The sequence below is a fragment of the Hemibagrus wyckioides genome, linkage group LG15 (genome assembly GCF_019097595.1).
Source record: "Hemibagrus wyckioides isolate EC202008001 linkage group LG15, SWU_Hwy_1.0, whole genome shotgun sequence".
Taxonomy (NCBI): domain Eukaryota; kingdom Metazoa; phylum Chordata; class Actinopteri; order Siluriformes; family Bagridae; genus Hemibagrus; species Hemibagrus wyckioides.
The window spans coordinates 2589657-2605562 of record NC_080724.1 but is presented as its reverse complement, the minus strand read 5'-3'; the positions used below and the strand labels follow the sequence as shown (position 1 = coordinate 2605562).

The following is a 15906-nucleotide window of genomic DNA, read 5'->3' as shown; positions in this document are numbered from 1 at the left end:
TTTTATTTTTGTTCATAATTCATTTTAGTGATAAATATTAGCAATAGATTAGGAACTGGTGCGAAAAAACCGGTATTAGTTCCCCGTCTCCTTGATGTGGGCGGTAGTCGATAAACGAACGCGGGAATCGACTGAATAAAATAAATCTATTCATCTAGGATTATCTCCGATGTCAGTACATTACAGTATATATGCATTTTACAGTTATTTCTGTCGCAGGATATTTAGAAATCCAGGTGTTTTAATACTGTAAATATTCTCTCTATCTAAATACTGCGTACTTCTTTGCTAGGACTAGTGTGCTGACCAATGACGTCATCTCCTGACCAATATTTACAGGAAGAGCGTTTCTTTCTGTAACTAATACACGTTCATGTCCGTAATTGAAAACGAAAATTTGTTTATTTTTAAACGTTTCGTATTTAGCTCTAGGTTATTTTAAGATTTCACGTATGGCTAAAATAAAACATAAAAGCGATGCCTGTCCTTTTTTGTTAATATTTACAGGACTAGACTCGGCTATAAAAGTTGTTAGAACACTGAGAGAAGGAATCGGTCATCCACGAGACCACGGACTTCGAGATGACCTCTAAGCTGCTAAAACAGAAAGGAACGGGAAATTCAGTATGTAATCCAGATGTGAGTTGTTTACATATATGTACATGGGTCAGGTATAACATTATGACCACTGAGAGGTGAAGTGAATAAGACTGATGATCTCCTCATTATGGCACCTGTTAGTGGGTGGGATATATTAGGCAGCAAGTCAACATTTTGTCCTCAAAGTTGATGTTAGAAGCAGGAAAAATGGACAAGTGTAAGGATTTGAGCTTTGAGTTTGACGAAGGACCAAATTGTGATGGCTAGACCACTGGATCAGAGCATCTCCAAAACTGCAGCTCTTGTGGGGTGTTCCCGGTCTGCAGTGGTCAGTATCTATCAAAAGTGGTCCAAGGAAGGAACAGTGGTGAACTGGTGACAGGGTCATGGACGGTCGAGGCTCACTGATGCACGTGGGGAGAGAAGGCTGGTCCGTGTGATCCGATCCAACAGACGAGCTACTGTTGCTCAAATTGCTGAAGAAGTTAATGCTGGTTCTGATAGAAAGGTGTCAGAATACACAGTGTATGACAGGTCAGGGCTGTTTTTTAGCAGCATAAGGGGGAGCAACACAATATTAGTTATAATGTTATGCCTGGTTGGTATATATACTACACTGTTACTGTTTCACTGATGGTGACTAGGTGATGTTAGTGATCAATGATACTGTGCATCCAGAATGTATTCACCTCTTAGTGATTATTTCTCTTTGCTGTGTTGAAATATCCACAGAAATAAAATTACTTTAGATGTCCTCAGCATGAATTAAAAGTTTAAAAAATATATATTAATTGCTATGCTAAACTTACAGGCCAAGCTACTGTTATAGAAATTTTGACTAGTGGTTAGTCTAGTTTCATATTTTGTTCATTTGCAAAGTATCTTCTGCATAAAGACACATAGCTGAGACATAGATCAACATGAGTAAAGAACCACGAGTGTTTATCATGTTAGCAAACAAGCTGTACTATAGCAATTTTTAGAAACTGTCTCACCCTGAGAGGGAAGGGGGATTAGAAAGAGTTTTGTGTACACACTTGCTATAAGTTTCCTCAAATAGAATGTACATGGGTACAACTTCTTAGGCTCGCCATGGCGTTGTGAAAGGACTGCCCCAATTCCACAACTGGAGGTATCCACCTCCACTATGAATGGTGCACTGGGGTCGGGGTGCTTGAGTATCAGGGCTGTCATGAAGCTGGTCTTGAGTTTCTGGAATACAGATTTGGAGGTTTCAGTCCACTGTAGTTTCTTAGGGTTGCCCCGGAGTAGGTTTGTGAGGGGGAAGACCACTGAACTATAATTCTGTATGAACTGGCGATGGAAGTTGGCAAATCCCAGAAAGTGTTCACCATGGTATGTAATGCCCAATTGGTCACATCCTGAACTTTACTGGAGTCCATTTCGACGCCATGGGAGATGACATAGCCTAGGAACATGATGGTGGTTCTGTAGAATTCACATTTTTCTGCCTTTATGTACAGAAAATGTAGCAACCAGGACAGTACTGCACGCACATGACAGTTATGGTCATTAAGGTTCACAGCATAGATGGGGATATCGACAATGTCTGCAATCACATAGTGGTTGATAAGATCTTTGAAGGTTTCATTTATGAAAGCCTGGAACATTTCTGGTGCATTAGTGAGTCCATATGGCATTACTAAATGCCCCCTGCTGGTATGGAAGGCAGTCTTCCATTCGTCTCCCTCTTTGATCCTGATCAACTTATAAGCACTCCGCAGATCTAGTTTTGTGAAAATCCGTGCCTCTCTCAGCTGTTTAAGGGCTGAGGGCACTAATGGGAGAAGAAATGGGTAACGCACTGTGAGGGAGTTTAGGCCTCTGTAGTAAATACATGGCTGAAGTCCACCATCATTTTTTTCTACAAAGAAAAGTCCTGCAGCGGCAGGGAAGGTGGAAGGATGGATGTAGCCCACCGCCAAGGCCTCATCAATGTATTCTTCCATGGCTTGGCTTCCAGGATTAGACAGTGGATATATCTGGCATTTGGGGGGCATAGCGTTTGGCAGTATGTCAATTTAGCAGTCCCATGGTCAGTGAGGGGGCAGTACAGTGGCTTGTTCCTTACTAAACTCTTCCCTAAAATCATCGTCCCCAGGAAGGGCATGGACAGGTCGTGTGAACATTGAGGCAGTGGTTCAAACAATATGGGGACCATTTAGTCAGTTCTTTGTTGTGTTAAGAGAACATGGTGTTGTGTACATGGAGCCATGGGAAACCCAAGATGATTTGGTTGGCAGGTGAGGAGGTTACTTAAAAGGAGAGTTTCTCCACATGGAAGAGTCCTACTTGCAAGGTGACAGGGATGGTGTGACAGGTGATGTAGCCTTCTCCGATGGGCCGGTCTTTAACTGCCGTGATGCAGAAAGGGGTGGTGCAGGGTGATGTAGGTAGAGTTGAGTTGGTGGTTGATGAGATTCACAGCAGCTCTAGAGTCCACTAGGGCTACAAGACAATGGGATTGGTGCAATTGTATAGGAACAGTAACACTACAAAAACAAGAGATCCAGCAAACCTTAGAGCCTTGAGGTGAGGGTTTCTTGGAACAGACAGCACATTGGTGATTGATGGTTCTTCTAGGGAAACACGGGTCCGCCCTAGCTGCATCAGTTAACCCCTGTCCTGGCTGACTCAGTGATGTGATGTTGTCTCATTAGATTATTCATTAGTGATGGTGAAATATTGTGAGAGTGTAGTGTCAGCATCCCAGGATGTCAGCTCAGCTGTAATGTGGGATGTAATCCCTCACGAAAAACTGCACAGAGGGAAGCGTCGATCCACCCACTCTGCATTGCTAGGATGCAAAACTTAACTGCATCGTCAGCAGCAGTATCAGAGCCCTGACATAGCTGTAATAGCTGTACAGAAATGTCTCTGCCCCCTGCTGGGCATTCAAACACTTCCCATATCAATCCATTAAAATAGGTAGCAGACATTCTGACCTGTGGGTCGTTGTCCCAAACAGTAGAGGCCCAGGCCAGTGCTTTTACAGTTAGCACAGACATGATATAAGCACATTTAGTGCCCTCTTCCCGGTAGGCATCGGGTTTGTGCGAAAAGAACAGGCCACATTTGCGTACAAAACCCACTGCAGTGGTCGGCTGAGCCGTCAAACTTTTCCATGAGTGCCATCCGGACTGGTTCGTTGTGGGGTGGTGGCAGCAGTCGAGTGGGTGTCTGCTAAGTTGGCGGGTCATGGCAGAGGATCTAGGATCCATAAGCGAACTTTAATAAAGAATAAAATCCAAAGCAAACAGAATCCAAACAATAATCCAAAAGCAGAATCGAAGAACAGGCAAAACACATCAAAACTGTATCGACAAACAATGGGGCAAACAAATCCAAAAATTGGCAAAGAGAAAATCATGGTCGAGGTAGAAACAAACAGGGTCATACACAATAGAACTAGACAATAGAAAACAAAAGGCTTGGTAAGTAACACATGGAAACAATACTTCATGAAGAACCCGTACAACCCGGAAGTGCCTCAATATCTTAAAAATATCTTTGTCTGCTACTCCTAGAAATGTTCTCCATTTTCTTCCCAACAGAAAATGTAATCTCAAAGCTTCACAGACAGTTCCCAGGTCCTCATGAGAGCAGGACTAATCTGATCTAACATTTTTGCAAATACTGTACAGCAAAATAAGAAGGGAGTGGATATTTTCTGGAGGTTGATTTGTGTCTGATCTGTGTTCATTTGAGATGTCATGTTATTTTCCTTGTTGACCACAGTGCCCAGCTCTTGCTCTTGCTGTTATTGAGGAAATTCTTTATAACCTGCCTGGCCAGCAGGTGATTCTTGTGTGCCGCCTGGTGTGTACTGAGTGGAAGTCGGTGGTGGACAGCATTGCATTTTGGAGAGAGCGATGCCGTAGGGAAGGATTCAAACCTCTCGATATCCACAAAGTCCCAAGAGATTGTCAGGCGTATTATTTTCTATGTAAGAAGCGATGGAATCTGTTGAAGAATCCCAATGCAGAAGGTGAGCAAAAAACCCGAATACTGATTAGACAGTTGTTTCCTAAACACAGGAGGCTTGGAAAAATGCCATAGTTAAAAAAAAAAAAAACTTTAGTGTAAGTAATGTCAGAAATGTTCTTTCACCTAGAAGGCTTCACTGGCTGGGACATCATATTAAATGGAGGTGATAGATGGATTGTAGACGATATATTCGCACCTCATCCAGATGAGACTGTAACAAAATGCTTTGTTACCTCTTATACGTAAGATTCATTTTGTATTGCTACGACCTATTCTCATACTGCTGTATGTATTATTTTATACAAAGGAAATACCTCCTCCTTTGTTTCTTCTTCATTCTTGTTACATGGTGATGTACAAACATCAGGTGGATTAAGTAGCTTTTAAAGCCAACTATGAACATTTAAATTGAAAATGAAGAAGATGTGCAACTAACAGAGATCTGCTGTCTATAAACTATGCTTCATATTTCAGGCGATGCATAAAGAGTCAGCTGATCGACCTTGAGAAAGAAGGGTACAATCCTGCGTTTATGGATGAAATTCAGCCTGACATTGTGATATCAGATTGGTGAGTTCAGCATTTCTCTATTATTTCTCTCCTGAGTCGAAAAGATATTTTAAATGTTCCTCTACTTGTTAAATAATTCATTTTGACACATTTGCTATATCAGGTATGCTCCACGGTGGGACTGTGGCAGTGAATATGAAATTCAGGTCGAGTTACTCAATGACGAGAAGAAGACTGTCCAGTTCTTTAAATCATACCCAGTGGAATTTCCACAATGGAATGATCAGCAATGGGAACAGGTTAGTCACTTTGTAGTTGATCCCATGTATAATCTAGCCATGGGGGTCACAGTCCAGTGACTTCTGTGCCGGTCCCAAGCGTGGATAAATAAAGAGGGTTGCGTCAGGAAGGGCATCCGGCGTAAAACATTGCCAAATTTAACCATGCGAATCGTCAGTACTCTGAATTTCATACTGGATCAGTCAAGGCCTGGGTTAACAACGACCGCCATCGGCGCCATTGACCTACAGGGCGTCGGTGGAAATTGGGCTACCGTTGGTTGAAGAAGTAGAGGAGGGAGAGAGAGTGCGTAGACAGAGAGAGAAGAGGAGAGGTAAGAGTGTAGGACTGAGAATAGGAACTCTGAATATTGGTACTATGTTATGGGAAAGGTAGAGAGCTGGCTGATATGATGGAGAGACAGAGGGTGGATATACTGTGTGTACAGGAGACCAGGTGGAAGGGGAGCAAGGCTTGTAGTATAGGAGCAGGATTCAAGCTGTTTTATTATGATGTGGATAGTAAGAGAAATGAGGTAGGTGTGGTCCTGAAGGAGGAGCTTGTGAGGAATGTCAGCTAGGGTAATGAGTCTGAAGTTAGAGGTGGAAGGGGTGATGTTGAATGTTGTTAGTGGTTATGCCCCACAGGTAGGTTGTGAGTTAGAGGAGGAAGAGAAATTCTGGACTGAATTAGATGGTTAGATCACCCACAGGTGAGAGAGTGGTGATAGGAGCAGATTTTAATAGACATGTTGGTGAGGGGAACACAGGTGATGAGGAGGTGATGGGCAAGTTTGGAGTTAAGGAAAGGAACCTTGAAGGACAGATGGTAGTGGACTTTGCTAAGAGGATGGACATGGCTGTGGTTAACACTTATTTTCAGAAGAGGGAGGAGCATAGAGTGACTTACAAGAGTGGAGGTAGGAGCACACAGGTAGACCACATCCTATGTAGAAGAGGCAATCTGAAAGAGATTAGTGACTGTAAAGTGGCAGTGGGAGAGAGTGTAGCCAGACAGCATAGGATGGTGGTGTGTAGGATAAATCTGATGGTCTGTAAGAAGAAGAGGTCAAAGATAGAGATAGAGAAGAAAACCAAGTGGTAGAAGCTGAAAAAGGAGGAATGTTGTGAGGAATTTAGACAGAAGTTGAGGCAGGCTCTGGGTGGTCAGGTAGTGCTACCAGATGACTGGGAAACTACAGCAGAAGTGATCAGGGAGACAGGAAGAAAGGTGCTGGGTGTGTCATCTGGAAGGAGGAAAGAAGATAAGGAGACTTGGTGGTGGAATGAGGAAGTTCAGGATAGTATTCAGAGGAAGAGGTTAGTCAAGAAGAAGTGGGACATGGACAGGACTGAAGAGAATAGACAGCAATATAAGGAGTTACAGCACAGAGTGAAGAGGGAGGTGTCTAAGGCCAAACAGAAGGCGCATGATGAGTTGTGCACTAGGTTAGACACTAGATAAGGAGAGAAGGACTTGTACAGGTTAGCTAGGCAGAGGATTCGAGATGGGAAGGATGTGCAGCAAGTTAGAGATATTAAGGATAGAGATGGAAAGGTGCTCACAAGTGAGGAGAGTGTACAGAGGAGATGGAAGGAGTACTTTGAAGAGCTGATGAATGAGGAAAATGAGAGGGAAAAAAGAGTAGAAGGGGTGAACTCTGTGGAACAGGAAGTAGATAAGATTAGAAAGGATGAAGTCAGGAAGGCTTTGAAGAGGATGAAAAGTGGAAAGGCAGTTGGTCCTGACGACATCCCGGTGGAGGTCTGGAAGTGTCTAGGAGAGGCAGCAGTGGAATATTTAACTAGTCTGTTTAACAGGGTTTTAGAGAGTGAGAAGATGCCTGAGGAATGGAGAAGAAGTGTATTAGTGCTGATCTTTAAGAATAAGGGTGATGTGCAGAGTTGCAGCAACTATAGGGGCAAGTTGATGAGCCATACAGTGAAGCTATGAGAAAGAGTAGTGGAAGCTAGGTTAAGGAAGGTAGTGGAAATTTGTGAGCAGCAGTATGGCTTCATGCCCAGAAAGAGCACAACAGATGCAATTTTTGCTCTGAGAATGTTGATGGAGAAGTATACGGATGGTCAGAGAGAGTTGCACTGTGTGTTTGTAGACTTGGAGAAAGCGTATGACAGGGTGCCAAGAGAAGAGCTGTGGTGCTGTATGAGGAAATCAGGAGTAGCAGAGAAGTATGTCAGAGTGGTGCAGGACATGTATGAGAGGAGCAGGACAGTGGTGAGGTGTGCTGTAGGTCAGACAGAGGAGTTCAAAGTAGAGGTGGGACTACATCAGGGTTTGGCTCTGAGCCCCTTCCTGTTTGCTGTGGTGATGGACCAGTTGTCAGAGGAGGTCAGACAGGAGTCTCCTTGGACAATGATGTTTGCAGATGACATTGTGATCTGTAGTGAGAGCAGGGAGCAGGTGGAGGAAAACCTGGAGAGGTGGAGGTATGCGCTGGAGAGAAGAGGAATGAAAGTCAGTCGTAGTAAGACTGAGTACATGTGTGTGAATGAAAGGGAGGGAAGTGGAACAGTAAGATTACAGGGTGAAGAGGTGAAGAAGGTACAGGAGTTTAAGTACTTGGGGTCAACAGTCCAGAGTAATGGAGAGTGTGGGAAAGAGGTAAAGAAGCGAGTGCAGGCAGGTTGGAATGGATGGAGAAAGGCCTCAGGAGTTCTGTGTGATAGAAAAATTTCAGCAAGAATCAAGTGGAAGGTGTACAGGACAGTGGTGAGACCAGCCACTGTATGGTTTAGAGGCAGTATCACTGAGGAAGAGACAGGAGTCAGAGCTGGAGGTAGCAGAGCTGAAGATGTTGAGGTTCTCTTTGGGAGTGACACGGTTGGACAGGATTAGGAACGAGTACATCAGAGGGACAGCTGATGTTGGACGTTTGGGGGACAGAGTTAAGGAGGCCAGATTAAGATGGTTTGGACTTGTTCAGAGGAGGGAAAGTGAGTATATTGGTAGGAGAATGTTGGACATGGAGCTGCCAGGCAGGAGGCAAAGAGGAAGGCCAAAGAGGAGGTATATGGATGTAATAAATGAGGATATGAATCTAGTGGGTGTAAGTGTTGAGGATGCAGAAGATAGGGATAGGTGGAGAGAGATGATTTGCTGTGGAGACCCCTGAAGGGAAAAGCTGAAAGAAGAAGAAGATTATTTCCTTACTGGATATTCTCAGAATTCTCAGATTTTTTGGTGTTGTTTTTTTTTTTTTACCTCACATGCTGTCTATCACTCTCTGTTTTATTTTAGATGACATACACCTTTAAGGACTATGGACCTGGTGTTCGATTTATCCGTTTTGAACATGGAGGGAAGGACACACAGTTATGGGCTGGACATTATGGAATAAGGGTTACTCACAGTAGTGTGGAAATCTGCCCATCAGCCTAAAATAGCCATTTTAATACACCTATAGGAAATGAAAGAAAATATTTTCAAGTCTTATAAAAAGAAATATATTATTCATTAATGTTCTTATGAAAAATGTTTTCCTTTACTTTTGAAAGAATCATCTTTCATTTTGCTTAGTAAAATATATATTTTTCTCATTTCTGGTCATATGAATGTGTGTATGTCATACTAGGCTCCTTTTGTGTTTATATTATGTTTTAAAACTGAAGCAAAGACCACTCACAGACATTATGTCACTCTTGGTGAATAAACTTTCTTAACAGAAATAACATAATTAGATACAGTATAAACCTACACACTAGTGATGTGTCGTTCGCGAACGAGTCGACTCTAAGAGCCGATTCTTTGTAGCCAACGAGAAGAGCCGACTCCGAATCTTCAGCCGCTCAATCCATGCAGGCAGGGGCGGGACTTTATTTTGATGGGCACAGCCTGCGGCCAATCACATGCGAGGATAGACTAGGATCATACCATTATGTGAAAGAAGGAAGGGGAGCAGACCCTCTGAAGACAGCAGTGACAGAGAGACACGGGGGAGTCGGATTTAAATGCAAGCGTGGGGGGGGGATACAGAAATGAGCGAAAATAAAAAAAAGAATCAGCATCTGGCTGCATTTTAATGATATTGGAGACTGCAAAGCTGAGTGCAGAATTTGTAAAATGAAAATATCCGTCAGAGCAGGCAGGGTCAACAACAACACTGTATCTGTGTATTTTTTGTAACGAAATAAAATGCATAAAAATAAGGCTTTTATAAAAACACTGAATACAAAAATGCTTACCAAATACACAAGCCATTCATAATTGTTAAATCAGGCTAAAATAGAAGGCGGGAGCCGGTTCTTTTAAGGGAGCCGAACCAAAAGAACCGAATCTTTGGACAAAAAAACCCGGACCTCCCATTACTACTGCACTACTACTAATAAATGCAGTAGATTGTACACAAGCCCCGCCCCCTCAGTGACACAAAACGGAGAACCGTCCTCAACGTTGCGCATGCGCATGACAGATTTTCGTGGTTGTGGTTAAAGCCTGTACAGAAAAGTGCGAAAGCCGTTCTTAAGAAAAACGTGAGTGCTGCAAGTGCGCGTTTGGTGTGTTTTTGTATGTTATATGTAATGCTAAAATGATATCAATCTTGTCTATATGTCCAAATCTATAGCATGCTGTTACTGAAGTCAAACACCAAAATGTCGAATGCGCGAATATTACATACAGTGCGGTAGTATTATCAACTGCAGGACAAAGTTCGTGTTTTAGTTCTTAACAAAGTCCTGATCTTAACTTCTTCATATCAGCCCTTTCTACTGTCTTATTACAAATAAATGTGTATGCATCTCGACAGAAAATCAGGGATAGTGTCAGCCGTAACATTATGACCATCTGCCTAATATTATGTTGGTCCCCCTTCTGCTGCCTGAACAGCCCTGACCCCTTGAGGCATGGACTCCACTAGATCCCTGAAGGTGTGCTGTGGGATCTGGCACCAAGATGTTAGCAGCAGATCCTTTAAGTCCTGTAAGTTGTGAGGTGGAGCCTCCATGGATCAGACTTGTTTGTCCGGAACATCCCACAGACGCTGGATTGGATTGAGATCTGGGGAATTTGGAGGCCAAGTCAACACCCCAAACTGGTTGTTGTCATCAAACCATTCCTGAACCATTTTTGCTTTGTGGCACGGTGCATTATCCTGCTGAAAGAGGCCACAGCCATCAGGGAATACCGTTTCCATGAAAGAGTGTACATGGTCTACAATAATGCTTAGGTAGGTGGTACGTGTCACAGTAACATTTACATGGATGGCAGGACCCAAGGTTTCCCAGCAGAACACTGACCAGAGCATGACACTGCCTCCACCGGCTCGCCTTCTACCCATAGTGCATCCTGGTGCCATGTGTTCCCCAGGTAAGCCACGCACCCGGCCGTCCACGTGATGTGATTCATCAGACCAGTCCACCTTCTTCCATTGCTCCGTGGTCCAGTTCTGATGCTCACATGCCCAATGTTGCCACTTTCAGGGACACTTTCACTGCACAGGGGTCAGCATGGACACCCTGACTGGTCTGCAGCTATGCAGCCCGATGCACTGACACCTTTCTATCAGAACCAGCATTAACTTCTTCAGCAATTTGAGCAACAGTAGCTCGTCTGTTGGATCAGATCACATGGTCCAGCCTTCACTCCCCACGTGCATCAATGAGCCTTGGCCTCCAGTCTTCCAGAAAGGTTTTCTACAAGATTTTGGTGTGTATCTGTGTCGTTTGTGTCCATTCAGTCCATTTAGGAGCATTTGTGAAGTCAGACACTGATCTTGGATGAGAAAAGCCTGGCTCCCAATTGTTGCTTTCATTCATCCAATAGGTGACCAGCAGCATACCATGTCTTAATAAACATTGTTTTGTGCACAGGGCCACAAAGTGGAACCTTTGGTGTAAATTTGGGTTTGGAAGCATAAAATTGTCTAAAGTGGAACATTACCCTCTACTGGAAGTAAACAGCTAAGCCCAAACTCTGAAAAACTATCCAAGACAAACTTTCATTACTGTTTGCATTATACAGTCCATTAGGTAGTATTCTCCTGGACTCTGGATAAAACCCCAATTCGATCTGCTAGATAGTGATTTATTACTCACGAGAGCATGTTTCCACTACTCCAGAGTTCAGTGGCAGGATGATAGACAGTTGTGAGTAATTCATCAGGATCCTGACACACAGTTCTTGTTCTGATGAGGCTATTTGAATTTCTGTGGTGAGAGATGATGGGATTCTTACGTCTTTCAGATCTTTGTGGTCCTGCTCTATACGTTTTTTTGGTCTGAGCCTTTGTTTCTCCTAGATGCTCCATCTCACAGTAATAAGGTTACAGTTGACCATGGTGGCTCTGGCAGGGGACAAAGGTGGTATCTTATGACAGTAGCACATGTAAACTCACTGAACTTCTAGTGTTTGTCTGTGGAGATCGCATTGTCTACGTGTTTGCTTTTTTGCTTCTCTTAGCAATGGGTGTGTGTGAGAAACATCAGAACTTATTCATCAGGATGGTTGTACTTTTGGCCATTTAGTGTAAATGTTTAACAAGCCAAATATGTCTGCAGTTTATTAATGGTCCAAAAGTTAATGGTGAAAACTAAAAGATCTGAAATTTATATTTTGATCAATGATATTTCACACAGAAATATAGAAACACTTTTTGCTTATGCTCACTATTGCTTAATTTTGCACAATGTGTTAAAAGACATTTCATTGTAGAACTTAAAGAAATTACATTTTGCAGAGTGGGGATTTGATTTAAGGGAGGGAAAAATTTCCTGGACTTATCTTAAGCAAAACCACCCAGAAAATCAGAAAGTGATTCAATTTTATTTGTATAGCACTTTGGAACAATGGAAATGGTCACAAAGCAGATTTACAGAAAGATATAAATTCAGGATATAAATTTTAAATGTATAAATGTGTCTCTAATCTGCAAGCAAGATGTGAAGGTGGCAAAGGAAAAACTCTCTGAGATGGACTGAGGAACCAGAGGGTAACCCATCCTGACACTAAACCCTGGTGCAATTATGTAACCAGGAAATAAAATCTAGCTTTAACATTGAGTTATGGAGAACTTATGTAGTTGTTAATACTGCAAACTTGTTCGTTTGTAGCTTGAGCATTAAATCTACATTCCCTGTCCATACAGTTTGCAGAATGTTATCCAGAAAACTGGGCCAACAGCTGGGGCGTCCCACTCAGTCTCTCTCCGGGTGGCTGGTTAGCAAGTTCCTGATGAGGTACAACCAGATCCTGGAGGAGAATGCAGTGAAGCTGTGTGAGATCCAGCCTGATGAGACAGTGTTGGAGCTGGGACACGGTCCAGGTCTGGGTTTACGGGAGGCTGTCCAGCTTCTCACAGGACCTAGAGGAAAGCTGCTGGGGGTGGATTACTCCAATTATATGCACCACATGGCCACCAAGAATCTGCAGGGTCACGTAGCCAGTGGGAAAGTGGCTCTGTACTGCTGTGATGTAGCAGCAATGCCATTAGAAGATAACAGTGTGGATAAAGTGTTCCACTGCAATTGCTACTACTTCTGGCCCGACCTGAAGGCAGCGGCCTTGGAGATTAACAGAGTGATGAAACCAGGTATATGAAGAAGTACTGAAATACAGATTTGTTTATTGGTTGTTGTATTCTTCTTTAGAGGTTGTGTGAGATGTGAGTGTTTTTGCCATGCAATTGTAAAAAGAAATATTTCTCGTTGTTTACCTTCATCAGATGCGCTCATGGTGACGACGCTCAGGCTGGATCGCGTTGTTAGTTTTGCATCTAAGAACATGTTTCATGGAGAGAACTGGCGACCCGAAGTTTACATGGAGGCGCTACAGTCCTGTGGATTCGCTGATGTCCGAATGGAGAACAGAACAGACAAGCTCATCCCTTTTCAAGCTATTTATGCCACAGCGGCAAAGTAAAGCAGAAACGGATCCCTGTTCTGCTAGACGTCTGTCTGTCACTCACACGCTTGCTCTCCCACCTTATCTATTCCCTCCCTTACTTACACCTTCCATCATGTACTCAAATAACACTCAATCAGCTCCACTCACACAATCCCCTCACTTAATTCAGTTGATTGTCATAGCTTTGTTTAATTCATTGAAAGTATGACTGATGGACAAATCTTCATGTTACCGGACCTCAGGACCCCAGTCTGTTTTATTTGGTTGTGGGTATTTTTACAGGGAGTGGCTTTCAAATAGTTCACCTCCTCCAGCATAGGGTATCTTTAGTCATCTTTCTCCCACTCTGCTCCTGTGCCTTTCCACACGATTCCACCATTCATCTAATGAGGGAACTTCATCCACAGGCATAATGTTTACATTTACAGCTTTGCAACATAACTGTAGCTGTGTCTTTCCCTGAAACACATTGAAAGCTGCATCGTAATGTCTCTTAGTGATTGTCTTAAGTGTTGGATGGTACCCAGTTTTATCATTGTTGATTAATTATAATATTATTTGATCCTCCATGTCTTTTTAATAATCGTGTTCAATATCTGTTAAAACTTACACTACCGCTCAAAAGTTTGGGATCACTCAAAAATTTGATTGTTTTCCAAGGAAACACAGGAAATTAATCTGAATAGAAAATATAGGACATGCTGGCATGTCAGAGTTAGAAATAATGATTTTGATGGAAATGATGAATGTTTTCTTCAAACTTTGCCTTCATCAAAAAAAAAAAAACACCTTTTGCAGCAATTACAGTCTGGGCATTCTAGCGGTCAATTTTTCAAGAAAATCTGATGAGATTTCACCCCATGCTTCCTGGAGCTTCTCCCACAAGATGGATTGTCTGATGGAGTCTTCCTCCGTAGCTGAAATATGCAAGTGATCCCAAACTACTGAGCAGTAGTGTATGTCCAAATCCTTTTCTTCATTTTTATTTTATTTATTTAATCATACCTGGTCTGAATAAAAAATAAATAAATGGTCTAATGCATTTGCTGCTGTTGCTGTGTGTTTGTGTTGATCTCTAATCGTGTCCTTGTTTTATTTCTTGTAACACTTTATTCCATGTTCAACACTCTGGCCAACACAGGTTGTTTTAAATGTGCTTTAGAAATAAATCTGACTTATTATTTTGTCACAAAGCTTGTATTTGGTGATTGCCTGACTCTCCAGCTTCATGATGCCTGCTGACCTGGCGAAATCTCAGCCTTCAGTTTCAGATGCTGAACTTCCCAAAGCTGTTGCTTTTTCCTGAATCTGTTGTTGTTTTCTCTCTCTATCTTTAAGCTAAATCCTGAAGACTCTAATCGCAAAAAGCTCCAGAACATGAAGCATTTAAAAAGTTTGTTTTGTTTAGTATTACATTTAAAAATTGTAATTGTTGGCAAATTGCTGCGGTATAAGATTAATACTCTCATATTTTAGCATAAAAAGTTTAAAAACTTGATTTTAGTTCATTAGAACTAAAATCTCATGGCGAGAATGATTATTATTATGATGATGATGACGATGATGATTATTATTATTATGATGATAGCAAGGATGATTATGATTATTATGATTATTATTATTATTATTATGATGTCGATGAGGATTATTATTAGTATGACGATGATGATGACGATGAGGATTTTTATGGTGATTATTATGATGACGATAGCGAGGATGATGATTATTATTATGATGTCGATGAGGATTATTATTAGTATGACGATGATGATGACGATGAGGATTTTTATGGTGATTATTATGATGATGATGGCAAGGATGATGATGATTATTATTATGATTATTATTATTATGATGTCGATGAGGATTATTATTTGTATGACGATGATGTTGATGACAATGAGGATTATTATGGTGATTATTATTATGATGATGGCGAGGATGATGATGATTATTATTATGATGATGATAGCGAGGATGATGATGATTATGATGATGATGATTATTATTATTATGATGTCGATGAGGATTATTATTAGTATGACGATGATGATGATGACAATGAGGATTATTATGGTGATTATTATTATGATGATGGCGAGGATGATGATGATTATTATTATGATGATGAGTATTATTATGATGATGATGATTATTATTATTATTATTATTATGATGGTGGTGATGATTATTATGATGATGATGATGAGTATTCTTATTAGTATGACGATGATGATGATGATGACAATGAGGATTATTATGGTGATGATGATGATTATTATGATGGTGATGATGAGTATTATTATTATTATTATGATGGTGGTGATGATTATTATGATGATGATGATGAGTATTCTTATTAGTATGACGATGATGATGATGATGACAATGAGGATTATTATGGTGATGATGATGATTATTATGATGGTGATGATGAGTATTATTATGATGATGATGATTATTATTATTATTATTATGATGGTGGTGATAATTATTATGATGATGATGATGAGTATTCTTATTAGTATGACGATGATGATGTTGATGACAATGAGGATTATTATGGTGATGATTTATTATGATGATGATGGTGAGGATGATGATTATTATTATGATGATGATAGCGAGGATGATTATTATTATGATAGC

General features: G+C 41.5%; 1 protein-coding gene across 10 annotated transcripts; it reads left to right on the top strand.

Moving 5' to 3' along the window:
* The first annotated feature begins 152 nt into the window (after positions 1–152).
* On the top strand, positions 153–14436 carry zgc:194242 (uncharacterized protein LOC100005854 homolog). 10 transcript variants are annotated; one of them, XR_009206802.1, is made up of 8 exons: positions 153–171; positions 508–639; positions 4360–4609; positions 4736–4850; positions 5083–5178; positions 5282–5417; positions 8656–9887; positions 10243–10987. XR_009206802.1 is itself a non-coding variant. In XM_058410898.1 (4 exons), the coding sequence occupies exons 2-4, from the start codon at positions 10983–10985 to the stop codon at positions 13270–13272; spliced, it is 720 nt and encodes a 239-aa protein (XP_058266881.1). In that variant the 5' UTR covers positions 8869–9887; positions 10243–10982; the 3' UTR covers positions 13273–14436. The 10 variants fall into 10 exon arrangements, 3 of the variants coding, with proteins under 3 accessions (XP_058266882.1, XP_058266881.1, XP_058266883.1); XR_009206805.1 differs by having other exon boundaries at positions 155–171; positions 508–624; XR_009206807.1 differs by lacking the exon at positions 153–171 and having other exon boundaries at positions 295–624; positions 4420–4609.
* Positions 14437–15906: the final 1470 nt, after the last annotated feature.